Source organism: Perna viridis, chromosome 12 (genome assembly GCF_037379345.1).
Source record: "Perna viridis isolate PV_CMFRI_1.1 ecotype Kerala chromosome 12, ASM3737934v1, whole genome shotgun sequence".
Classification (NCBI taxonomy): Eukaryota; Metazoa; Mollusca; class Bivalvia; order Mytilida; family Mytilidae; genus Perna; species Perna viridis.
Window position 1 is genome coordinate 13386369 of NC_142456.1, and position 27629 is coordinate 13413997.

The following is a 27629-nucleotide window of genomic DNA, read 5'->3' on the forward strand; positions in this document are numbered from 1 at the left end:
AGAGAAAATATGCCTTTAAAAGATCTAATATCTTCTCTTTGAAATATATACAGTAAAACTTGTCAAATTTGAAAAGATAAAAATATTGGTAGGTTTTCAATTGTGATTGCTGCTATACATTTAATTTGAACATTGCGCAATTTCATTCAAAACTTGATATATTAAATGAGTTTTTTATGATCAACCACTTCCGTGGACTACGTATAGGTAATGTATCATACTTGATGATAATTTATTGAACTTTTGGACATACTTATGTGGCCATTTATATTCCATTAATAAAATGATTAATGTGTTTCTAGTGCAAAAGATATTGAGCATAATATAACAAGGAATAAATGTCGATTTTATTAATCTTTTATTATATAAAATATATCATTTCCGGGCAGGTCACATGATTTAGTTCATGTTCCCTCAAATTGCATACACAAGTCTCTCGCTGCAGTGCAGTGCAATGGAAGTTAGTTTGTAATGATGATTTTTTCGACGCCTGTCAGCATGTTTATGACAAAAACCTTTGCCATCTCTTCTATACGAATTTATGAGGATGTGCTTATACTAATACACTGTATTATTGTAGTATTAAACACATGGGCTTGATTTCATAAAAAAATGTCAATAATTCTACTAAAATGCTGTTTTAGCGATTTTTTTGTATTTTACTATCCAATGACCATACACTAAAAAACACAATTTTATGGATCAAACCCGTGTGGTATTAAATGCGAATAAAGGATTTATTATAGCAAGCCAAAATGGACAAAAATGAGCATTTTCTAATATTGAAAAATGATTTTTTTTAATATTACAAATTCATTGTCTAATATTACAAATTCATTTTCAAATATTATAAAATATTGATTTTTGTCCACTTTGGCTTACCATAATTTATAAGTTGATATCATTTTCTTGAGCCTGGTTTGCTTATTTGTTTGATTTGTCCTTGTTGTACATGTTTTCTTCGGGTTTAAGTATTATTTGTTGTTTCTGTCTGTGTTTTTCTTTTCACCTCCGTCTTTTAAATTTTATTTTTGAAGTTTTAACTTGATTTCTTTTCTTTTAATTTGTACCATTTACGGGGAAACCGATTACATGTTTATCCATGCATTGTCACTGGGCGTCATCACGAATAATGGTAGATTCTAAATAGAAACTAATCTCTTCATGCGTTCCTTACAATCTTACTCGGTCTTGAACTTTTTTTTTCTTCCGATGCTGGGCTTTTAGATATATTTAAAAAAAAATGTATTTACAACAATATTTTGGTCATTAGTTTATTTGTAGTGCTAGTCAAACATTGTTTATATTTTACTGCTATATTGTAACTTTTATAATTAATGCTGTATATATGTATATAATGCAGGACTATATTGTAAACTAGTTATGTTACTAAATAGGTTATCCTGTTCAAATAAAGGAGACTATTATTATTATTATTATAATTATTATTATTATTATTATTTATTTATTTAGTTAGTTAGGTGGAATATATAGCTTTATAGACAATGGCATGTGTCAGTGTCAAACTTGTCGATTTTACTGTAATGTACGGTCTGTAACCTTTTCCTTGAAAGTCCTTGATATGCATGGGCTGCTTCAGACAACGTGATATGTGTCATAGTTCTGGTTTCTGACCTTGAACGGCAATCATAATGTCAGATTTGTGCTTTACTGATTTCTGTGACCTAAGTTGATGATAGGTTAATGTTATTCCATTGATACATGGTTAAGTTCATACAATCTTATCAAAAGTACTTACTTTTTATCCCAAACCTATTCCACGAATGGGAAGTCAAAATGATACAGTATCTGGTTTTGTCTCCCCAATTAACTGAATAATAGAATGCATGTACAAAATGTACTTAGTAATATACTTTTTATATCCTGCGATTCCTGGTTGGGTAGAGATCGAATATCTATTTTGAAATTGGTTTTATAGTATGTGAGGAGGAAATACGATATTCTATCAGAAAATACTTATTTTTACTCCGTCCTTTACTCACCTTTGTCGGCCGGGTTGTACGGTCGGGCGAGGAAACTATTGTCGTAACATATTTTTTTTTCATAATTTTTATTTTTTTCTTAAGATAATCAGCACATGGTTACATGTTATATGCAGACATAGTAACAGGAATGTACAATATTTCTATTATGATATACAAACATTCTAGCTGATTTGATATGCACTATTTCACAATACTAAAAAAGAAAAGGTTTACAATACTGCAATATATAACAACCATCATGGTAGAACTTGGTAACAATGTATACATACATGTGTGCACTTTAAATTAATTTTCAGTGTAACCAAGAGTGCTGACCTACATATATAGTTGAAAGAAAATAAGGTTAAAAAAAATAATGGAACTGAAAAGTTAGAAAGTGGAGGGGTATTATCCTACATGTACATCAACATTACTGAGTTCTATCTAGCTATCTAGTTTCATTACATGATAAAATTTATGTTCTACTAATACATATTCACATGATAACAGTGAAAGCTTGCCATTTCTTATAAAATATGACAGCCAAACTTATATCTTCATAGCAAACTTTAATCCAATTATGGATTCTCCAAAATTAAAAAATCTTAAAACATTAAAAAGAAAATTCCAGGATATAGAGTCAAATGCTTTCTCAAAATCAGTCAATAAATAAAAGGAATCCTGGTATATCTTCTGTGTGTTGTAGGATATCATGGATTAATCTAATATTATCTCCTATTTACCTCCCTTCTATAAAACCGGTTTGATCAAGATTTATCATATCTTTAAGTACATACTTTATTCTTTTAGCAATAACACCAGAGCCTATTTTATAAATGGTGTTAAGTAAAGAAAAAGGCCTCCAATTCTTCAGAAAATGTTTTGATTTGTTATCTTTTGGAAGGCAAGTAATAATTCCTTGCCTCTGTGTAACTGATACATGGCCTGTTTCAAAAGCATAGTTTAAAGACTAATCATGAAAGAAACTAAGATCAATTCAAAAGAACTAAAAGAATTCTGCTGAAAAACCATCTGATCCTGGTGATTTATTATTTGTTATATTTTTCTATATCTCTGTAGCTTCTGATACAATTTTTTTTCCCTTCTAAAGACACCCTTTGCAAATTTGTGAGTGTTTTAAAGTCATGATCTTTCAGATCTGATCTAATATCTGCTACCCTCACATTATCTAAAACATAGTCTCTAGAATTATATAAGTTATGATAGAAATTTTTAGTTTCTTTCAATATATCAAATTGGTCTGTAACAATAGTTCCATCATTTTTGTTGGTATGATTTTACTTGAAAAATCTCTAGACTCAAGATCACAGAAATATTTTGTGGATTTCTCTCCTTCTTCTATCCATTTAGCTCCGGATCTGATCAATTTATCTCTCATTTTTTCTTTACGCAGCTTTCCTTCAAGATCTGCCTTTTTTATTCTAAGTTAATAAAATTTTCTACAGATAAATCAGATTTTAAAGAATGGATTTCTTCACAAAGTCCAGAATCTCTTTTATCCCTTTGCTTCTTCAAATAACTTGAATATGATATTGTTTTACCTCTTATCTCCATCAGCAAAGTCTCAAAAAATAACTAGTGGTTTATATGTAAATGTATGCTCTCATTTTCTAATTTTTCAATATTATCATAGCCATAAACTAAAGCACAATATTGCTTATTTACCTCCAAAATCTTATTTTTTATACTCTTGACATAATCAGCATCATATAGCAATGAGTTATTAAATTTCTACAATCCCTTACCTCTAATGAATGGATTAAAAACTAATTGTAATACAACTATACAGTGGTCGGATGGATAAATACAATCTATTTTACACCCTTTTACACGGAAAAGTATATTGTTAGGCACTAAGGAAAAGTCAAGCCTGGCCTTTTTCAGTGGTGTTTTATTTCTTCATGAGTACCTCTTAGTATTTGGAGAAAATTCCCAAAAAAGATCAACTAGACTCCAGTTTTCTATAACCTCTAAAATGTTCTCCCTTGAATTACATTTGTTTATATTTATATAGTTGACACAATCGATGCTTTGGTTCAAGACTAGGTTAAAGTCTCCACAAATGACAAAGTTTTCATTACCAAACAGAATTAAATTTATTGCTATCTTCTAGTCTGTTAATAAGTCCCATGGTGATATCATCAACAAACTTTACACCATGGTTCAACTCCTTTCTAACTCTCATTATACTCCTTGTCACGTCTGTATTAAAAAGTTTAACTATCAATGGGCTTGGTTCATGTTCAGATGGTAGTCTATGTATGGCTACAACATCTCTTTCCTCAAGCTCTACTTTCAGATCTTCTTTGACAAATTTAATAAAGTCTTCTCGCAAGTTTTGATGTGGCCTCCTAGTAAAGTTGTATACTTTTATGTTATTTTTTCTTGAATATTGGTCATTAAAGTTACTGCTGATACTGTTTTCAATTGCTATCTTCTTTGTCCCCGTCACTTCTTTTCTGATAGTTGATAACTGTTGTTGGAATGCATTTACTTTCTCATGTAGATCATTATTCTCAATTCTTAAAGCTTTTATTTTGTCGTTTTGAAGATTATTGTATTTATCATTAAACTTCTTTTTCATAGATGATTCAAACTTACTAAACAGTTTCTTGACAATACCAGTTACCGTTTCTTCCATGTCTGATGATTTGACTAGATCTTTTGTTTTGTTATCAAGGTCATCTTTAGTTGCTAAATCTCTTATTCCAAACTTAATCTCATCAAGGTCCTTTTGAAAGAGTAATCAAGGGAACCAAGGTTATAGAAAATTAAAAAAATTAATCATCCGTGATAAATCAAAACTAGTACTATTATTTGAGTCTGATGTCACTTCAGAGTGAGTTCTTTTAGAAGAATTACAAGGTGGTTTATCCTTCTTTGCTGCTAGCATTTTTTGAACAGTTTTTGTATTTCTTTGTTGACTTGAAGATTTTCCTGTAAAAGTATTTTCTGCAGGCATTTTGGTTTCAATAATGTTTGTTTGTTTGTTGGGGTTTAACGCCCGAGCAGCAATATTTCAGCTATATTTAGGCGATAATAATCTAACAGTTTCTTTGTAAAAACTCTGTAAATCTTTCTATATAGTGTTCTACAATTTTCACTATTTTGTTGTTTTTCCCCAAGTACAAGACAATTTTCACAAAACACTCACAGATTTAGACTGCTCATATAAAATCCTTAATTAATATATAATTTATAAGTCACCACATGATATTAGAACTTCAGAAACTAGCAAAGATTGGAGAGCAAAAATTCCGTGTGTGTAATGCTCGGCAGCATCTTGGAACATTTTAGAATTGGTTTTATAGTATATGAGGAGGAAATACGATATTCATCAGAAAATACGTATTTGTACTCCGTCCTTCTTTACTCACTTTTGTCGGCCGGGTGGGTTGTATTCATGCAAATCGGCTTATAGAATGGTGAATGTCGGTGTGTCGGGCGGCGGTCGGGCAAGAAAAATATTGTCGTAACATTTTTCTCAGTAACTATAAATCACAGCCACTACATTGTTGGTACGCAACTTCAGTATGAGGTCCAATATGGTGGGATTTCAGGTCTGTCGCACTTTTACTACTTGGTGTATTTTTTTTTTTCAAAATTTATTTCAACCCGGCCATTTCTGCCTTTGACTCATTTTATATATATGTTTACTTACATTTCAATAGTTAGTACACATACAGATTTCCAGAATTTGACTTGTGAAGCTGTAAATGCAACTCGCCAACCTTTTCCGCTTTATTTTTTGTTATTATTATTATATTATCATTACTCTGAAATATTCGAAACATTATTTCCTTTGTAGGCAAGAGTGCTGGTGTAGTATCGACGACTCGGGTGACACACGCTACTCCCGCAGCGGCCTACGCCCACTCCGTCAAGAGGGATTGGGAGGGCGACATTGATGTACCAGAAGACCAGAGAGAATGTCGAGACGTAGCTTACCAACTTGTTGTTGAGAACCCTGGCATTCAGGTACAATATAAGTGACCTTGGATAAAACTTGTTCAATACGAGATGCAATTCCAAATGTATAAATATTTGACATGAATTTCAAGATGTAAAAGGACACTTCCAATGGAAGCAGTATTGGCGGGCATTTCATGGAGACTTAACTCATTTATTCCAAATTGAAGGATGAAATAGAAGCCTATTTACGACGAAACAAAAGTAATACGAACAAAGCTATGAATAAAAGGGACCAATGATCAACAAAATTTTACATTAAATCAACGTAAAAAAAAACATAAAAAGAATCTTAGATTCTCATCCAAAATTTTCAAAATAAGGGCGTGCGTGCACTTTTTTTTAACTTTTTATCAATTAAGTGACAAAATGCTGTCAATTTAAAAGAAATTGACCTAAACTAAGAGTAACATCAAAATCAAATATTTCGGGGAGGGTGAAAAATTGGGTCGGGAGGGGGGTGAGAATCTAGGATTCTTTTGTTGCCTAAACGTAAATTGCATTATGAAAGCAAAATTTCACGGAAGAACCAACTTTTACATTGTGTCTGCGAAATTTTGCATTTTAAATATCTACTGCCTTATATCATACCGATAGTTATGATGAGGTTACCCCAAATCAATAAAAATTGCTTCAATACAAAATTACAAGTCAATGTTCTCAATTATGTTTATTTTTAAAGGTGATTCTAGGTGGAGGGAGACGTTATTTTATGACGAACACGTCGATCGACCCAGAAACAAAAAAAATAAACTCTGAAAAAGGCAGACAAGATGGTCTGGATCTAATTCAGGTTTGTTTACATATTTTTTACCAGTACCACCTTGGATCAAATATGTACTTACCGCCTTAGGCTTTCTTTGTTGTAGTTGGTTCAATAGAATGTAATCCTTCCACTCAGCATTACAAACCCTAAGTGCACTCAGCGGGTAGGTGAAGGTAAAACTGTGTTTTCCTCCACACTTGACCGACTGTTGAAAATCAGAGTGTGTCCTTGAAGCAAAAGATAATCCAGAAAATAAGGATGTAGGAAAAACATCTCCAGCAAATTCCAAAACTGACTAATGCACTGACGGTCGCCTGATTCGTTTATGGCACGGTATCAGGGTCAAAAATACGTATTTAATTTGCATATGCTTAAATAATTATGCAGATGAGGAATAGACAAATGGGAAGAGTTGATATACGCGCATTTTTACCAACTGTTCGACAAATAAAGAGTTGATATAAATACTTCACGAACGATTTTCATGCATGAAAGCATTCTGAAAGAACGTCAGCATTATCAACCACGCAAACTATTAAGGAAAGACGTCGTTTTTAGTTAGAGGGACAATCTTGTAAGATTCCGAAAAAGTGACGATGCTTTAATCTTATACAACGGAATGGAAAAAATATAGATTTTTATTAAAATGGAGAAAAACAACATTCTAAAAATTCATGAAATTAAACCCGTAAAAGAGCATTACTAAAAAAACGTGGTAGCTGCTAACTTGGTCAGTCTCATATTTCGGACCAAAATTGGAAGTGCGACAATCCTGTAAGCCTCAGTAAAATAGATTATTTTTCATCACATTACGTGTAATTTTGCTGGACAATTATAACTTTAGCAAAATAATATTTATTTAATAATTAAAATTCACCCTTTTTTATTTTATATCTTTGTTCTTTGCTTCTACAATCAGCTTGCAAATAACAATGTTAATTATGATCACGTGACACTTCCTGAAAACAGTATTTTTTGGATGATTATTCTCATTTTCATAATAACGTGGGAGACAGAAACACAAACTTTGTACCCTAAATTATTTATATACATATCAAAAGGTTTTCCTGTTCGACAAAAAGAAAAGAGTCGATATAAGTGCATTTTTATGACGAAGAAAGAGTCGATATAAGTGCATTCTGATAACGAAGAAAAAGTTAATATAAGTGCATTTTTTTTACCAATTGTTCAACAAATAAGGAGTTGATATGATACTTCTTGCATTGATGGTATTTAACGGCGGATCCATAGATTTAGAAAAGAGATCATGAGGGTTCCAGACTTTTTTTCTTATTTTCTCAAATTTCGCACGAAATTTACAAAATTTTCCAATAGAGGAGGGTTCTTGGGGTCCTGGATCCGCCACTGATATTATAAGAGTTAGAAAAATAAAACAGATAAGTTCAATACTGACTATGTACTCAATCACTCGACCAACACACCCATTGTGTTTATATTTATAGCATTGACTCCTAAATTATTATCTTTAAGATGTGGAAACTTGACAAAGAGGAAAGAGGGGCAACGTACAAGTATGTATGGAACAACTCTGATTTCAATAACGTGGACCCAGCCAAAACAGATTATTTGTTAGGTATATGATCATAGGAAAATGGATACGTTTGAATATTTCATTGCCAGCTCCTTTCGTATATATCCGAAAATTACTGTAGTAAGATTTTCTAAGAGCAATCAAGGGAACCAACATTCTAGCGGAAATCAAAAGAATGTAATCCAGGAAAAAGACCAGACATGGAAAACAGACATACATAACAAAGAACATTAAGTAACTAAAATCATACATAAAGTAACAAAAGTAAATAAGCAACTCGGACTCCACTAAAAACTGGGAGCATGGATCAGGTGCACCAGTAGGGTAAGCGTCCTCTGCTTACATATTTCTGTCTATTCTCGTGTATTACAACACATACAGTGACGATGCCAGGGTCATTAAGTTGACCTATTTACAATTAAAGATGAACTGCCTTGTAGATTAATACTTTATATCAGAAAATTCAACTGTTGGATTGGAAGCAAAGCATAAAAGACAGTTTAGAATTTAAGACTTTATTTCTCAATTGTCGATGTACCTTCCCAAGGCAGCTTATTAAGTGATTGTATTTTTATCAAGTGTTAACCAACTCAGTCCTCTGATCCTTATAATTGTATGTATCTTGTGGACTTGAAAATTTGACTAGTTATTCGGCAGATGTAATAACAAATATAGATTTTATTACTTCTGATTTTTTGCAGTTGTGAAACTTTCACAAGTTAAACAAAAATACAGATTTTATTACACATGATTTTTTTCGTTATGAAACCTTCACAAGTTTTTATCAAAACATGTTTTGTATCAATTATTACCATTTCAAACCCAATCTTAATGACAATTTACATTTGTTATTTTAGGGTTATTTGAAGGAGACCACTTGCAATACGAGTTTGAGCGAGATCGATCAGAAAAAGGTGAACCATCTTTAACTGAGCTAGTGTCAAAAGCGATTCAAGTTCTAAGTAAAAACGAAAAGGGGTTCTTTTTACTTGTTGAAGGTGAGAAAATATAAATAATTTTGTGATTCTTTTTTAGTATTCTTTATATGTTTTTAGTGTTATGAAGTTCATTAAATTTGTATATGATATGTACTGGATGAAAACAACAATGACCCAGTATCAAACTGCCAGAAAGTAATATACTGATCATCAAGCACCCAATGGTCACAAATCAAATTCCCTTCTACCATGTGCTAATACAATAAGATCCGGTTTAGTGTGTTGTACTTGTACAAAATAGGGCCCATTCCTGATAAAACCTTTCATGAAATATATGGCATGATATGCATTGCAGGACCCTAAAAGAACAATCAGTCAATCAATCACAAATCGAGTGGTAGCCGATTTTCCTTACGGAAGTGCATATTGAGCACGCTCAGTGCATGCTTATCGACTATCACAAACAGTCTAGTTGAAATTAGAGTATATTCCACAGTTAGTACAAAAAGGTGTATTGCCAGATTGCTGGATGTCTATCATATACAAATGTAAATCTGTATTCACCTGCTAGCTGGATATCTACAGCATGATACAAACGTAAATCTGTATTTGAGTGTACTTGTATTTTTTAAATATAAATGCCGAAACTTCGCATACTTTTTGTATCGTGGTAGACTTCTAACGAGTAGGCTTCTGGAACAGGGTTATGTTGCTACAAGATTGACGTCATCACTACAGAAGTTTTATGGTCGTCATCATGAACTTGTGGATCGTTACGGTGACGTGTTCAACGTGTCATAGTTTTCCTTTCCTCTTTCGACTATCCCGGACATGACTTTTTATGAGCAACTCGGCGGGTGTTTCTAGAAAAGGACGCTCACCATACCGGTGCACCGGTCCATGCTCCCTGCTTTTAGTGGAGCCCGAGTTGCTCATTTGCTTTTGTTACTTTGTATGTATTATTTTAGTTACTTTATGTTCTTTGTTGTGTATGTCCGTTTTCCATGTTTGGTCTTTGTCCCTGGATTACATTCTTTTGATTACCGCAAGAACCTTGGTTCCCTTGATTACCCATTAACCTTACAGTAAACCATGGGAATTCTTCAAAGAGCAATTTGAGATGTTTGGTATATAGCTTTAGCTTGATAGGTTGAAAACTTGTCTTTGTTAAACTTCAACTTGTTTTACCCAATCTAATTGAAATTAGCTCTTGGTATTGTATTTGTTTTGTAGTGAAGAGCTAGTTTTTATTAGATTGTGCTTTACCGCATCTTCGTTTTAGTTTCATGCAGTGGTGTCGAAGACACCATTGTTCTTTAAACTCATTTAGTTTCATGCTGTTTATATCCGTTTCAAAAAGTTTTTAGATATGCATAATTTGTATTGATTGTTGACCGTATTACCGAGTATTCAAAGTATGCCAAGGGCACCGATAAGGGAATTAGGTCTTCTAAGGAAAGGGTCAGGGTCACATTGAAATATTTCACTGTCATAGTGACGTGGAAAATATTAGAAGGTAAGTGTTCAACAGAGTTTGTAGGGAAGGGTAGCCATAACTGTCGTGGTGGAAAATTTTGATATTCAAGTCAAAACAACACCGACCATGGGATAAGGGACAATTCACTATATAGTAACACCAGTACACATTGAATGATGTAATATTTCTCTTGATGGAGAAAGGAATGGGAACCAAGGTTAAATAGGAACAGTACTTATTCGTGATAAGCGCGGACGGAAGTCATTTTTACAAGCATGACCGTCTTAATCTATATCTGCCCTGCCTTCTTTTCTTTTGTTAGTTTAGTTAGTTATTTCTATGTATATGTCTATATACATTTGGTACAAAATGATATTTATTTGAAACGTTTTCTCATGTCAGTCATTTTTTTTTTGTTACAAAAAAATGCATCTTTCTCCAAATTTACTTTTTTTTTCAGGTGGTAGAATAGATCATGGACACCATGATGGAAAGGCTAAAAGAGCATTGTACGAAACTTTGAGTATGGAGGATGCTGTGAAGGAGGCTGTACAGTTGACCAATGAGAAAGAAACTCTTATAGTTGTTACGGCTGATCATTCACACGTGTTTAATATAGCAGGATATCCAAAAAGAGGCAACAGTATTTTTGGTACGTGCATACAGCTCTCGCTTATTTGCCCACCACTACAAAACGGAAGAGGGTCTTAGTTTAAAGTCCGCTTTTGTCCGTCCATCCGTCCATTCGCCATAGATAATCATGTGTACAAATATAAATATGTTTTTTTCCTGAAATTTTGTCATATCGTACATATTTTCCGGTTTATATATCCGGAGTTAAATTTAGAAGTATAGCGTCAATAAACACATAAATAGAAACAAGGCTTCAGGTACGTTGAATATCCCTTGAATCCCATGATCATGATGACCAATGAAAAAAGAAGATTGTTACAACATATGTAATATACGTATATATTACATATGGTACAGCTTTCTTCTATTTTCATCGGTTATCAAGGCCACGTGATTCAAAGTATATTCAGTGTACCTAAACTGCCGTAGGCCATGTTTCTACTTATATATATATATATATTGATGCTATATTTCTAGAAAAGTATACCGGTACAGACGGTTTTGATATCTCACAATACTTGTCACAATACTTAACTCTATTATGACATTATAATTTACGACTAAATTTACATTTAAGATTTTTTGTGAAAAGGACCGCTGGAACTTAAAATTTAGTACAGTGGTAGATGTTTAAGGTTGCACTATACAAATAGGAATTAGATGCATTGTTTCGTACACAAAACTGACCCGGTCTAATTTTGTAAAACTTAAAAATAAAAGGTGAAATTTGGTGGTGGAAATATTGATTGTGGGTAGTAGAGCAATCGTACATATATAGATGCAATACTTGTGAAGGTAAAGAGGTGTAAAATGCATGCTTTAAGCTATCCGGAAAGATTCAGGTCCTCCCCCGATTGGATTCTCTTCCCTGCACCAACAGGCTGTTTTCAAAAATGCAAAATTTCGCACGCTTTGAGAATTAAAATCATGAACAAATGAGCAGATTATTTGTTTTTTTTTTACAATAATATCATGCCAACTTACTTTTTCTGACAGTTTTTGAAGTGCCTGATATTTTAGAAATCTGTTTTTTGACAATTAATTTTGGGAAGGCACCCAAAATTTGTTATGAAAACTGATGTATATTTTTATTATATTACCATGGCTACAGATTTTCATAATAAAATAGAAAAGAATATCTATCTTTTATGGATCTACATAATGGAAAAATATATACTTTTTAACGGAAAAAAAATGTTGGATTTGCTTGTTGAAGTGTTGCAATATAGCTGTATTTCCACAAATTGTCATAAAGTTATCTGCAGTGACCAATCTATATAGCGGAACCTAACATGCTGAACAAGATTGTGCAACAAAAAAAAACGGAAACCGATTTTCCCTCCAAAATTCCAAAGCGCTCCGATATACACACAATGCAAAATCAATTCCAAAATGCACTTTTTACATATGCTATACTTCGTCCTCGGTCGATATAATCTTAACGGGTCCATACTAAACGTATTGATGCTGTATTGACGACGGTAATAGATTCACGTGAATAGTGTCGTGTGCTTGACTTAATTAATGAAAGAACCTCTACACACTTTAAGTGGTGGAAAGGACTTGCTGTAAACTCTCCTTTTGAATGTTTGTAGGAATCGTAGATCCAATATGGCACAAAAATTACCCTTTAGACGGCAAACCGTATACAACATTATTATACGCCAATGGACCAGGCTTTGGCATGAATGGGAGACGGGACCCGTTAGATGAAAGAGATGAACTAGGTATGTTAAATACAACCACAAAAGCGTATGCTGGTTTCTTAAGTGGTGGTAAGGGAGAAACCGGAACAAAAATTATAGACCGTAAAATAGAGGGAGAAATCAAGGTCGGAGGCTGTAAAAAAAAACTTGAAATTTTTTTGAAATTATTTGTAGAAAGGAGTGTTGTATCCTTAGCACTACAGCACTACTTCGTGTAGATATAGAACCACAAGTGTTTTGTGATAATATTGTTATTTCTGTTTTGCAGATGACCTGGATTATGTGCAAAGCAGTGGTGTCCCGTTGAAATCTGAAACGCATGGAGGAGAAGACGTAGCAGTTTATGCCAATGGTCCAATGGCCCATCTGATACACGGTGTTCAAGAACAACATTATGTAGCACACGTTATGGCCTATGCTTCGTGTGTCGGACCAAACAAAGACCACTGCAGACAAACAAACAGGGCTATATTTCCTGCAGCCAGTTATAGTGCTTTTATTTTTTTAAGTTTTGTTTCTATTTGTTATCAGTTGTATTTATAGATTGAGTCTCGTTTAATGCGTTTGGCTATATTGCAATCACCTTGTGTGCCCGTCCGTCCGATACACCTTTTCTATAGCAGATTAGTCAGCTTCTAGTGGAGTTCCAGATTCCTCGCTTACCTATTTGATGTTTACCATAGACTTAACTTGACAAAAATGGCTGAATGTGGTATTCTTGGCACGACAGTTTGCAACTGCTTATTGATTTTTCAGGGTTGTCCGTAAGTTCCGTGGACGAGCATAATATACATAAACAGCGTTTTTTATTATATTTTTTCAGGCATATTTGAACTTTACAAACAAAGCTCAAAAAGAGCTTTCTTGACCTTTATTTTAACATTGAAAGGCAGCAGTATTATCTCTATTTGTAGTTATATTAGAGACCGAATGTATTTAATATGATTTTAGGCTATGCCCATTATGGACGGAGACCAATCTCGTAAGCGCCTCAGTATACATCCGTATCGACTAATTTCATCATTTCCGTCAGAATAGTTGTAGCAACGAAACCTTCTATTTCTGTAATAATTGTTTTAAACCATAGCCATGAGTTAGAAATTATTGTTTATCTCAACTCAATTGTTTTGTTAGATATCAAAAATATAAGAGTAATCTCATTTTTTATGAATATATGTCCTTAATTTATTATGTGACAGAGTTTTATTTATAGCTTCTTAGCAACGGGCAGAATATGACCGCATTTCATTCGCTTTCATCAAACTGGTATATGGTCTTTGTTCTAGAGACTATTGATGCATGTAAGTTGTGTCAATTTTCTTCATTAGTTGTTAATTAGCAGTAGGAAACTATGTTGGTAGGTTCTGCCTATCCGCCCACTCGTTTAATAATCCATCTTAGTTATTTGAGATATTGCCATAATAATTGGGATGTAGTAAGATCTAGATGAATAACTGATTATGTTAAAAATATGTATTACCATCGGATATCATTTTCTACGCAGTTATTCCATTTTCATGACAATTTCTGTTGCGCAGATTTTAAGTTTTGGAAGTGGATGACTTGATACAATAGAACAAGATAACATCCTAATAACTTTATTACATACATGTAACTTTCAACTTTCAGTTCCACTAAATAACAGAGTTATGGCTCTTGGACTTCATAGTTTGCACAACAAATTTCATTGATCTGGCCTATTTTTGGTGGTTTCAGATATTTATAGACAGTCACCATTGGGATTTTTGGGGGTGATAGGGTCTTTTTTCGCCTTTGGCTATTAATAGGTGATAGTAAAACATTTTTTTCACATTGCATGCCACAAAATATTTTTTTTTCTAAATTATTTGGAAACAAACTACTTTTTAAAAAAATCCATAGCCCGTCCCGAAAATCAAATGGATGCTGCCTTACTTGATATGAATAAGTCAATGATCAAGGCTAGGTCAAAGTTTAGATGGATGTGGCAATTTTGATTGCATGCACTTCGGTCCAGGATATTTTTATTAATTTAAATTTTTTAAAAATCGAAAATTCATCGAATTTAACCATTATTAGCAAGTAAATTTGGCCATTTTTTGCAATTATGACCCTCCCCGAAAAAAATGCGAAAAATGCACTAATTTTTGTCAGAACTTGCTGAATTTCGAGGAGGGTCAAAATTGCGAAAAATGGCAAAATTGTCGTAAGAATTTGCCAATAATGGTTAAAAACAATGACTTTTCTAATTTTTTTTTTTTTTAAATACAATTAAAATAGTAAAGAAAATAAATCCTAGATCCAGGTGTATGTGCTTTTGACAGAGTCATCATGTGCACCTTTTCATTTCTCCTCAAATGCGTTCGTAATCAAATATCAACTAATCAAGGACTTAAAATTCGAAATTTTAGGGAACTTGTTACCATTGCAGATCCCTAAGAAATGTTTCACAGTTTGATTTTGTCACAATTTTTGTTATCTTTTCTTCTTCAATTGTTTATTAACCGTAGGGAACTAGTATCATGTTGGTAGGTTCTGTCCGTCCGCCCGTTCGTCTAATAGTCCGTCTTAGTTATTTTCAGGTATTTACTAAATATTTTGGATGTAGTAAGTGGACTATGTTCAAAGTTTGTATTACCATCGGATAACATTATAAGTTTTTAAGATTACTGTTGTTCTTTTAGGGTAGAGTTTCGAAAGAAAAAAAACGCAAATTCGGTGTTCGTCGTTCGTTCGATTTGTATAAAAACATCATCGCACAAATTTAACAATTAAGGAGGTAGACCTAAGGTAAGGGACACAACTCCTGCAAATCATTAGAACATTTGTATTCAGCATTTTACATCAATCTCATGTAAGCATGAAAATGACTTGAATTGGTTTCATTCTGTTTCAAATGAAAGCTTGATAGGAAATGGTTAAATTAAATATGATACAAACATATCACTGATTTCAAGAGTTATGTCCCTTACCCTAGGTCTACTTCCTTAATTACTGTTCTTTTGTAAATTTCTTTCGTTTTCGTATTTTTCATCTTCAAGTGTTTATAATGTAGCACTCATAAAATATGATAGCTTGTTTGAGTTTGTGATACTATATTACTATCTGCACATTTGCCGGCTGCATGTTGAATACTTTTATGTGACATCGCCAGGCGCAGATTCATAGGGGGGACCATCTATCGGGGATAAATATTTTAATGCATGATATCTTGATTTTGTTCACAAATTTTACTCCCAATTTTGTTTTTGTTCTACTTCTATCAGTCTTTTTATTTACGCCCCTTAACCAGAAATCTCGATCCATACCTGATCATTGAACTTTTTAGGGTAATCTACTGCTTTAATTTTAGGTAGTATGATAAGGTTAGGTCCGTTCTGAAAATTTTGTCTCATTTTTGAAATTAAGATGTTTTTAGGGCAATCCGCACAGAAATTTCAAGTGTTTTGTCATAAAACAGCATATATTTTTTTTCTAATCCTCGGTGTGTGGAGGTACAAATGATTTATAAGTAATTTGGTGATTATTTTTTTAAAATCCAATAGCCATGGTAACATACTGAAAAAAATATTAATGAGTTTTAGTACAAATCAGGGGTGCCTTTCCTATACTAACAGCCAAATACTGTTTTATGAAATATTAGGCACTTAGACACTAGCACAGGATGAAAACATGCATGGAGGAGGTGGGAAAATGTTAAAAATAATACCCGGTAACACCATTTTCGATTCAGTTTCTCATAATTTTAGTTACAAAAGTTCGTGCGAAATAAGTTTTTTTTTTAAATCAGTCAGCTGATGCTGAGGAGAGAACCTAATATGGAAGGGGACTGAAACTTTCCGGATACCATTTTCATTAAAATGATATCTGTTTACTTTTACATATATTACATCCTTGTAAAATGTGTAACTTACGCCTAATAGAAGATGAAAAACACTTTCTGTTACATTGCCGAAAGTACTCCGATGACAGAATAAATATGATTTCGCTATTTGAAGCCCGAAACCAATGTGATTTGACCACGCTACCAGATGAACAAAAACTAAAACTCCTACTCCGTGTCGATACGAAAATTCTCTCCAAGTTCATCAGTGAAGTCGTTAAAAATAAGGCACAAACTATCTGAAATTGTATTTAGATTGATCTTCCTATAAGACATTTTATTTAAATTTTAAAATATCTTTGCTGACATTATCTTTTTTTTTATTGAAAGTGTTTGAATGCTGATATTTAGCTAGTTTTGAAAAGAAAGTGCATCGTAAACCTATGAAGGCAGGTCAACTTGGTGTGCGAAACAGTGCGCCTAAGTGTAACTGTGTAGTGCACCCTTAACACTAAAATTCAGTCAGATTTTTTCTGTCTGTTTTGAAATAACTTCAATGCATGTGGTGCGTATTTGAAAATAACCTTCGCGGGATTTTAACGCACACCATGCACGTGATTAAGCTTATTTCTCCATGGCCAGGAAAATATACAACATTAAAAAATGATCTATTAACTGCTTATATTGGTTTTTAACTAGAATTCACTGTACACTGACTACATGTACTGTGCATTTTGTTGCTTGTGATTCTTGACGTTTACAGATGATTTGATCGGTTTATTCCAGTTATAACTTTTTTCATCAAATGAATTTCAATTTTGTCTAAATTTTTCATGATTTGTGGTGTTTAAATATTTTATTCCATCTTTCTTGAAAATGTTAATAAATATAATAAATAAAGTGTTTCCAATTTTGCCAAAATGCAGACGCTGGTTTTTTAAACCTATCTCCCCTTTCTATATTTGTCTAGGGTTATAATGTGGTTAACCATGTGCATTTACATAAATAATCGAGCAAACACAACAAAAATCCAGGAAGATGTAAGCATAGTAGATTAAATCCACAAACTGCTCGTAAAAACGGCTGCATTAACGGATTTGAATATCGCGAGTCAAATACTGTAATGTAGAACAGATCTCCGGCATGGTGAAATTTTATCGAGAGTAGGTCAGAGGAATAAGGCGATAGAAATAGATTAACTGCCCTCTCGTTGACTTGTTCATTAACTTGGAGAAACTGTCCTTTATCCTGATCCATATATATGTTTACATTTCAACGGAAGTGATCTAGAATTATTTACGGTACTAGTACATTGCACAGGTATTTGAGGTCTTTTTTTTTGTGAAATTACTAAATCATTTGTGTTCTGACAGCAAATATTGCATTTATACTATCCATGTGAAGTTTTCTGAATAAATTCCTATCCCACGTACCTGTGGTACATTGAAGTTTATGAACTTAGTGAATGTTCAGGAAATCATAGAATGATAGATTAAAAAAATAACATAATTTACAATACAGATGAATAGATTTCAAACTGGGATTTTAAATGTAGATCTTGACATAGTTTCTTTTCACTAATCCGTACACGGTGCTAATCTCCAAAGCTAGTCTTACACATGACGAAGGTTGAGTGGACATGGAATTAGTAAAAGTACTGATGTTTAAAACATTATTATTCTTCGTTTGTTCACATACCGACATAAGGTATAAATGAACGAAATTTCAGCTATGATTTTGAAATGGCATAAGGTCTTTTTTCTTAGTCCGAAGTTAATTTTCCAAAATAAAAAAAAAATGAGTTGGGAATAGGGGTGTTTGTCCTGGCATGCAGTAGTAAAAGTTGGTAAAATTCTGTAGACTGTATTCTAGAGAAAACTTTGATCAACCTTGATAAGCTTAAACAGGTTTTATATAACTGTAGAAACAAACAAAAATGTTGGTTACTCAATCACAAAGCTGTTTCTTTTGCATAATGGTTCAACCAGTCAAAAGTCTTTATCACATCTCCATGTTTATATTGCACTAATCCGGGCTTTTCTTTAGAGTTATATATACACGTTGTACATGAACAGTCTGGGCTTCCGAATGAACAGAGATTTCCAGGAATGTTATCAGATCTTGGTGACGTCATCTCGCATATACTGCAACATGTGCAACTTCTCTGGATTTTTGAAACTGGCCGAGGGGTTATATCACACATGCCAGGTAACCCACCATCAATTTTGTTTTGCTCATCGAGCTCACATGCATCAAATATTGGCACTTTGTTAAGACTCCTGGCAGATTCATTTCTGCTTATTTGAGGCGCCAATTTTCGTGGCAATGTACTAAAACGAGGTTCTTTGCAAGCCGCTACTTGAATAATTTTATGAGTACTTTCGTGCATAGACTTTGTTTTTCGGATATTCGAAGGTTTCGGTTGTCGTATCGAAATATTCGAGTCGTCTCTAATGAGTAAAGCCATAGGTCCGTCACTAGAACTCGATGAGTCTGAGGTAGAAACGTTTCCCGGGAGCATGAACCGAGTGTTAAAAGATGAACACAAATTTTTTGAGGTATTACTTGTTGAACTTGCAGACAAAACTCGCCGCTGGTGCTGCCTCATTGTGGCTATAAAATGAAAAGAAAAATTCACAATAGACTATTGTATAAAAAACCACAGCTTTTGGCATGACGAGAATGAATTTACAGGTATTCTGTAAGGCAGCAACTATTTGATTTTTTTTAAGAGAGTATGGATTTTTTCCGAGATACCTTTTTTTCGACTTCGGCAAAAACCAGTCATTTTTCATAAGAGTAATCAAGGGAACCAAGGTTATAGCGGTAATCAAAAGAATGTAATACAGGGACAAAGACCAGACATGGAAAACAGACATACACAACAAAGAACATAAAGTAACTAAAATAATGCATACAAAGTAACAAAAGCAAATAAGCAACTCGGACTCCACTAAAAACTGGGAGCATGGACCAGGTGCACCGGTAGGGTAGTCGTCCTCTGCTTTTCCAGAAACACCTACCGAGTTGCTTATAATGAGTCAGTAACAATTTATAACGTTTTTTTGAAATATGTATGACGCGTTGCCATAACGCAACGCAACTGTTTATTAAGTTCAAATGGTGCTCTGTTCCATTCTTTCAAAAGCGCGAACTCTTTCGAGAACATTTGTATGCACTTGTATTCGAGTAACTGAAGGAGAGAGGAGAAGGACCATAATGAATCTTAAAATCATCTGATCAACAACATTTTTATGAAATTGCTCAACTCACACGGTGGCGTTTCTGATGGCATATAATGCGTCGGTCTCTTGACTTTGTCGTCGTTAACACCTGGAATCCAAGTACCTCGAGGCACGGGACGACTCGATTCATTCTTCTGTATAATTTTTCTGGCTTTTCGAGATCTGTAGGGTGCCTTTCCATACGGAATAGGGACATGAGAGGCTTTATTTAAATCGACTACAGCACTGTCACTTGACGTTCGTCTCAGTTCAACCACTTGTCTTATCTATTCAAAGTTCAGATAATTTTGTTTTATCAATAATAAGAACAAACAATATTTATGATTAATACAGATATATGTGCATGTACAAGGTTTTTAAAAAACAAAATACAATTCATCAGTATATCATTTTAGCAATGTATCATTAAGACAAGAAATGTTACTGATGAAAATAGATCTATTTTCTAAGTCATTTCAGTCTGATGATATAATGTGAGATGATTGTTGTTTGTATTTTTAGAGTTTAAAGCATGCTTTTACGAGTTAAAAATTATGGAGAGCTGATATAGTTACAAAATGTGACGCAAATTGATTTGAACTAGAAATATAAAAGTCATTTACAAGTACCTTTTGGAAAACTTTTGATTGATCTGGTGTCGTATCTGCCCATGCATCCATAATACGGGTGGGTAAAAGCTCACATCTCTCCTCCCTGTAAATAAATGACGTATTTGATATTTTTTCTCTGAGGAGCAATTTTTAAGTGATATTTCAACAGGAACCAAGTAAAGTCTCTTTTGAAGTTTTGAACTTTCGTATTTGTTGGTTTCAGTACATTTTCATGTAAGAGTTGGGCTGGCCCCATAGCAACGAGGATACAGCTGTAAAAAATGTTACTGAATTTTACTTAGGAAACAAACTTTCGAAATGTACTACTAAACGTTTTCTCGCTATTCTCTATATAACCAGCCTTCAGCGCTATTTCAACACTACACACTATAGTATCAAGCTCCGATGAGCGTCTGACGTTCAAAACGTACTCTAACTAACCCAAAGATCATTATAATTACACAAGACTTGTACAACTCTTCGTTCATGCCATACCGTTATTTTTCGCTAAAAATATCAAAGTTACTTGTAATGGGAGGTAGTAATATATGGTTTTCCATTACAAATAATGCGATAGGAATTTCATAATGCAAAAAGAAAACAGATAACTAAAAACACTGACTGAGAACCATATTTTTTACTGAGTTATTGAAGAATTTGTTTCATTTTCTGTGTTTCATCAGCATGTAAGCAGATTTTCAATGAAGCGCGCTAACGCTTCATATCCAAAATGTGCGATCGATCAACGCTTTTACACGCCTTTAGAAACAACATCAAAAGTGACACATCTTAGCATTCAATTTCATATGTTTCTTTTATTTTATTTCCATGAAACTTAAGATATACACAGAAAATAGGCAAGGCATATTCGAAAGTGTATTTTATTGACTCGTGAAATATAACGTGTGCAGCCGATTTTCCAATAAGATTAGCATATTTTAACGATATGCGCCGTAAATGTAATTCAATGAAAGGGCTCAATTACATGGTATTTATAAATGAAAACATTTTCAACAAAAATGACAACACATGATTGTTGTATTGGTCATAAAGTTAATTTCACATAAATTTTGAAGATGTTAAGAGACAAAATGTGCAAATACGCAGTTTAAAAAAGGTTCCACGAAGAGCAGGTAGATGCGCCCGCAAAAGTCGAACCCTGAATAGATGGGGCAAATTTGGACACATTACAAGCTTGATACAAATTTCAATTTGATTGTTATTTAATATTGACACCAATTTAAAAAATCAAAAAGAGGCTTACATTGATGTTATTGTGCAATTATAAAATCCCTCCTCTTTTATAAATAATGTTAAAAGAGTAATCAAGGGAACCAACATTCTAGCGGAAATCAAAAGAATATAATCCAGGACAAAGACCTAACATGGAAAATAGACGCACACAACAAAGAACATACAATAATGAAAATATTACATACAAAGTAACAAAAGTAAATGAGCAACTTGGACTCCTCTAAAAACTGGAAGCATGGACCGGGTGCATCGGTAGGGTAGTCGTCCTCTGCTTTTCCAGAAACGCCTACCGAGTTGCTTATAAAAAGTCAAGTCCAGGGTAGACGAAAGAGTTAAGGAAAACAATGACATGCTGACAAATATCAGTTTTTATAGTGCTGATGAATACACCGTAATGATCCACGAGTTCCTGTTGACGACCATAAAACTTTTGAAGTGATGACTTCAATCTTGTAGCAACATAACCCTGTTCCAGAAGCCTAATTGTAAGAAGTCTAGCGCGATACAAAAAAGTCTGCGTAGTTACAGCAAGCTCTGGCATAACGTATGAGTTGTGATATAAAAACTCCAATATTGTAGATGCTGAAGGGAATGTCATAGATGAAAGGAAAGTTTACAACACGGAATGAAAAGTCATCGCGTTTGTCGTATAGTTTGGTCAATAGTTTTCCTTTACCATCGATCTCTACGTGTAGGTTAAGATATGAGGCTGACTTCACAGTGTCTTTAGTATCCTTTATTTCAAGTTTTTTGGGGTAGATGCGATGTATAAAATCCCCGGAACTAGATTTGTTTAACGATAATAAGTAATCTATATTGCGGAAACAGATATTAAATGATCTTGCTAAACGATGTTCCCACTTTTGGATCAGATCAGCTATAAAGTCAGCCTTATAAGAGTAGGTCAGCAAGTAGAGGAGCACAATTTTTCTCCATTGGAATACCGAGCGTTTGTTGAAAAATGCGTCAACCACACTGGGCAAATATGCTGTCGATAAAAAATTTCAGCATTTTGAAAACATCTTCAGTATATTCAAACCTCGAAAACGGAAAATCATAATTCAATAATCATAAGAAATGAAATTGATTTCTTACTAACATCAATAGTAATTAACTGATTTTCAAAGGGAAATTACATTAAAATAAGTAAACAATTAAATAAACAATTCACTTAAGTTTCATTGACTTTGCTCCAGGAGTTTGATTAATTTCCGAATACATAAAAGCGGAAATTTATAAGAATCGAAAGGGAACTCACGTAAATAGAAGGAAACAATTCACCAAAGTTTCACAAAAATTGATGACAGCTTTTTTGAATTATTGTGCGAAGTGTGAACGACGGACGGATGGACACCGGTATATCATAATTTACGTTCCGCCAAGACAGATGGACGTACAAGATAAATCAATAAGATATCGGATGCTAATCTAATTCTATAGTTACACATTTCATGCAATACTGCTTGATAACTACGTGGTATTACTTAAATTTTCGCCAGTCAAGTTTTATTCCATGAAAAAAAAAAATAAACAGACAAACAAACAAACAACAACAACGTACATTTTTTAACACGAGTTAATAACTTGTATTCTATTACCATTAAGGAATGACAAGACCAGATGTAAAGGGAAAATCAAAGTGAAAAAGTGCAAAAAAAATCCAAAAAAAAGTAACAATAACAAAACAAAACAGAAATTCCCCATCCAAGGTGTATAACTACAATGCCTATTACTAAGGGTACCAATAGATCAATAAACAATGAAGAGCTGTTAAAAATAAAAGCAAAACTCCAATACAGAATAAAATGTTAAAACTGACTGGTTGGACAAATTGCACCGACGGAGTATATAAAAGTCTTCTGTATTTTATGCAGAAAAGAAACGCATCAATAGGAAAAGAGAAGTTTCGTTAAAAGGATCTAAAAAATGTGTAAAGCACATGAATAATATTTCACTTTAATGTTTCCAAAAAGTGCCAAGAGCAGTTTAGTTAGAAAAATTACTAAGTTAGATTATTTACCAACATTTTTGTTTTCTTACCGTTTTCCCTGACAAGAAGCACTCTCAAGCTGTGAGAACGAAACCATAATGAGATCATTGAAAATTATTTGTCCCATTCCAAAGGAATTTTAAGCCTAAAATGCATTTTTTAATTAAGAGATTACTATCAGCGTACGGTTTTACTGTATAGCTATTGTAATGTCTCGATATTAAAGCACTTGACACGGGATTTTTAGGATTTTATAAATATCGCAAAATCTGTTTCAAAGGCTTATTGGGCTTTTATTTACTTTAAAGTAAGAACAATATTTGTGTAAATTAAATGTTCGCTTTTATTCGACTGGATAAACAACATTTCCCATTGTCAAATTTTACTTTTAAATTTATTTATTTTTCAATTAAATTTTTATATTAGAACGACTTTAAGAGTTCGTGCACATCTCTCAAACTGGTCAGTCCATATCTGTTCAATTCTTTCTTTACAAACAATTCAAATATTTGCAATGAACTGCAACATATAACAACAATGTTTATCAACGTCAAACATAATTTAGTCTTAGAGTATATACGTGTATTTAAAAGCCAGTTCAGGTCAATTTTCACTTCATAAATATATTATGATTGTATAATTAGTAGATTCAACACAAGAGTTCTAGAATATTTTGTTTAGTTATAGATATAATCCAACTTCTTACGATTACCAATATGTATACTAGTATACGTCTCTGTATTAGACAAATTACCACAGTTGCTATCTCATAACACTTGGCCCTCCCTCCCCTCCGAACATTTTATTAATGTTTTTCTCTATTTAGAATAGTGCCAAATATCGGCAAAAAATACCGAAGCGTCAGCAGTGAGGTGATTCAAATACAAGTGTTAAAATCCAAAGAAAACATGGCTGAACTGTAAACACATAAAGCAGAGACGATCTTCATACACAAATGTACCGTACCGAATAAAAAAGATTACACATAAAAACTGAAGATTAGGAAAACAATAATTCACATAATTAAAAAATAAAACACTCGCAATATGAACTGCCACAAAAAACCAGGAGTGACATCAGGTGACCCGGAAGGGAAAGCATATAATTATGCTTATTGCTATATTACAAGTGAGTATAATCCAGCTATAACCTATCGACAATAATGCAGCTCTGTGATACGTGTCAAACACTATTCACACTAGCTAAGGAGAAATAATTAATTTCAACCAAGTGTCATGATATAAACGAAGTACCCCGCCCCTCCCCCGCCGTCCTCGATGTTACAAATAATAAATTTCTTTTTATTTTATTGTGCTTGAATTTTATACTTTTTTATACTTTCACTAAAATCACTAGTAGTTTATCAAGTTATCACACGTAACAATGTCATCAAATAATAAAATAACAAAACTAAAAACAATAAAAAAAAATACATAACAAAACGACAAAAAAAACCAAAACAAAACAATATCTCCATAAAAACTCAATTTGGTTTGATAAAGCAAGAATTCCTAAATAAAAAAAATGTGTATGCATGCATGGTTCGGGGAGGGTGTGTTTGGGGAAATTCTTTACTCACATTTTACAGGCGGTCTCATTATTTAGTTCCTATATATGAGTATGTTATGAGTAAGTCAAAACTGTAGTGAGTATGGTAAAAGCTTGCTAATTTTTCATCAAGAACCTTCAACGAAGAAGAGTTAGACGATTTTAAAAATTTTCCTATTGTTATTTTACTAAAACGCTGTCTACATGCATTTACTGCATTGAACATATTGTAAATTTAATTTCAATTACACTTAGTAATTTGATACAATATTCAAAGGGTAAACATCTTATAGAATATGGAAGGCCGTGTATACCTTGTCCACGAAGTAGAAATGAAACAGGCAAATCAGTATTTATAACAGTTTTACTACACTTATTAGGACCAATCCCACCCCACACCAAAAATAATTTCTTATACCGTGTGTCTAAAAAATGTTCTTATCTATTGTTAAGATCTTTACCAACCCCCCCCTTCCAAAAATAAAAAAACCAACTAAAAACCAAAAACAACAAAAACACACAGAAACACACACATAAAAACATAAACATTAACAGAAATGAAACAAAAGCAAACATAATCAAAACAAAACAATAGACCAAAATTTCTAAGGTATATTTAATGAGTTGGTACTTATTACTTACTCGTCAGAGATAGGTACAATCTTCATCGTGAATTATCGATGGTGAAGTTGTAATAACAAATGCAGAATAAAGTTTGTAAAACACGCATACATGTACATGTAATTCTAAGCTTAATTGTCATCCTGGTTGTGCATGCTCCATTTCTAATAGCAACCACGACAGACCCCATCAGAGAAGAAAGTAACAATGTAGGAAAAAATGTAATATTTCTGATAAAGAGTAACCGAGGCATTTAATTACTTATAGTTATACTCGTAAATCAATTCAATATTGAAATCTACAACTGATTACAATTCGATTAAATGCATTTATAAGATAGCACGCAATGTTCAATAGATGTTAACGTCGATATTGCACGAATGGTCAGGGAGGGGTGAAGTGTTTTCAATGATGTGAATTATGTAGAATAATTAGAGAGGATGACAACGACATGTTCAATTTAATATACGCTGTTTTCGGTAATTTATATACCTATTTCATCATAATCATATCTAAAAGGGACGACCCGAGCCCTCTTTCAGTCCTTACTAAATAGATTTTCAAAAAAAAAAAAAAAAAAAAAGAGTTATACTTTGTGAAACTAATCGGAGAGTAATGTATTTTTAATGGAATATTTAGGATAATGGTTTTTGGTTCCCTTTGTAAATCCCCGCTACTGTTCATATGTACCATATGAGCCCTAACACAAAAGCAAATAATCGTTAGTTAAAAAAAGTCAACCCTTTTTAGTCTCTACAACTTGGTCTAGTCTTGCCTCAATTATTTTCATTCAATTTTTAAAATACATATACGATGTCTTTGTCGTTCAAGAGTGATGTTTTAATGACTAATGCAATATTTCCAATCCATGAATTACTTTGCTCTATCGCATCAAACACATTTTTCCCCTGCATTTAGATTTAAAATTTATTATCTAGTGTCAATTTTGGTACGAAATTCTGATATGACAACTTGATAACAAGCATGTTGATTTTTTTTCAAATGCACCAGCGACACATTAGAGATCTTTTCCCGACCGCAATACTTGAAACTTCACGACAATCATAAAACTACTTGAAGACGAAGGAACATTGATCCAACGTTGCAATGTCTGCTTTGATCCCTTGCATTTAAATGCATGGTAAAACTACAAAAGTATTTTATTATAATTTTCAGCATTAAGCACATTCAAAGTATTGTTACAGGGACCCCAAGTATAATTTGACCAAAGAAAAAGGGTAATTTAAATGAAAATAAGCCATACACCACAAAACGACGGCATTACATCTACCATTTTGACAGTAATTGAGTAGTTTGGCGTGAATTAGTTAAATTTGTGGACTATCTTTAAATCTGATTTCATAAATTAATTCCATATTTAAAAAATAATTATTGAAATGATGACGTATTAAAAGAATGAGAGTATAGTTTCACCAAAAGGGAAAGCATAGCTATTGGAAATCATTCAAGAACAGATTATATAAGAGAAGGGCGTTTCAAAAGATTCTATGTGGGTGCATAATACAATCATT

General features: G+C 33.0%; 2 protein-coding genes across 3 annotated transcripts in view; one reads left to right on the top strand and one right to left on the bottom strand.

Annotated features, from left to right (window-relative positions):
• Nucleotides 1–17749, top strand: part of LOC148601273 (alkaline phosphatase, tissue-nonspecific isozyme-like) — a 22717-nt gene extending 4968 nt beyond the window's left edge. For both annotated transcript variants that reach the window (XM_088555971.1, XM_088555970.1), the window contains 7 exons: nucleotides 5815–5984; nucleotides 6658–6768; nucleotides 8233–8335; nucleotides 9151–9291; nucleotides 11169–11360; nucleotides 12937–13068; nucleotides 13316–17749. In XM_088555971.1, coding sequence (XP_088412097.1) covers nucleotides 5815–5984; nucleotides 6658–6768; nucleotides 8233–8335; nucleotides 9151–9291; nucleotides 11169–11360; nucleotides 12937–13068; nucleotides 13316–13590 — 1124 coding nt within the window. In that variant the 3' untranslated portion in view covers nucleotides 13591–17749. The remainder of the gene's footprint in view (nucleotides 1–5814; nucleotides 5985–6657; nucleotides 6769–8232; nucleotides 8336–9150; nucleotides 9292–11168; nucleotides 11361–12936; nucleotides 13069–13315) is intronic.
• Nucleotides 17750–18326: 577 nt separating this feature from the next.
• Nucleotides 18327–26964, bottom strand: LOC148601274 (uncharacterized). Its single transcript, XM_088555976.1, has 4 exons — nucleotides 26119–26964; nucleotides 20703–20787; nucleotides 20123–20360; nucleotides 18327–19462 (listed from the first exon to the last, which is right to left on the bottom strand). The coding sequence occupies exons 1-4, from the start codon at nucleotides 26142–26144 to the stop codon at nucleotides 18801–18803; spliced, it is 1011 nt and encodes a 336-aa protein (XP_088412102.1). The 5' UTR covers nucleotides 26145–26964; the 3' UTR covers nucleotides 18327–18800.
• Between the last annotated feature and the right edge of the window lie 665 nt (nucleotides 26965–27629).

Coding starts and splice junctions, on each gene's coding strand:
- LOC148601274 (XM_088555976.1), bottom strand. CDS start 26,144: ATGAAGATTGTACCTATCTCTGACGA. Junction 20,788..26,118: donor ATTGTACCTATCTCTGACGA/GTAAGTAATAAG, acceptor ATTTATTTACAG/GGAGGAGAGATGTGAGCTTT. Junction 19,463..20,122: donor GCCATCAGAAACGCCACCGT/GTGAGTTGAGCA, acceptor TTCATTTTATAG/CCACAATGAGGCAGCACCAG.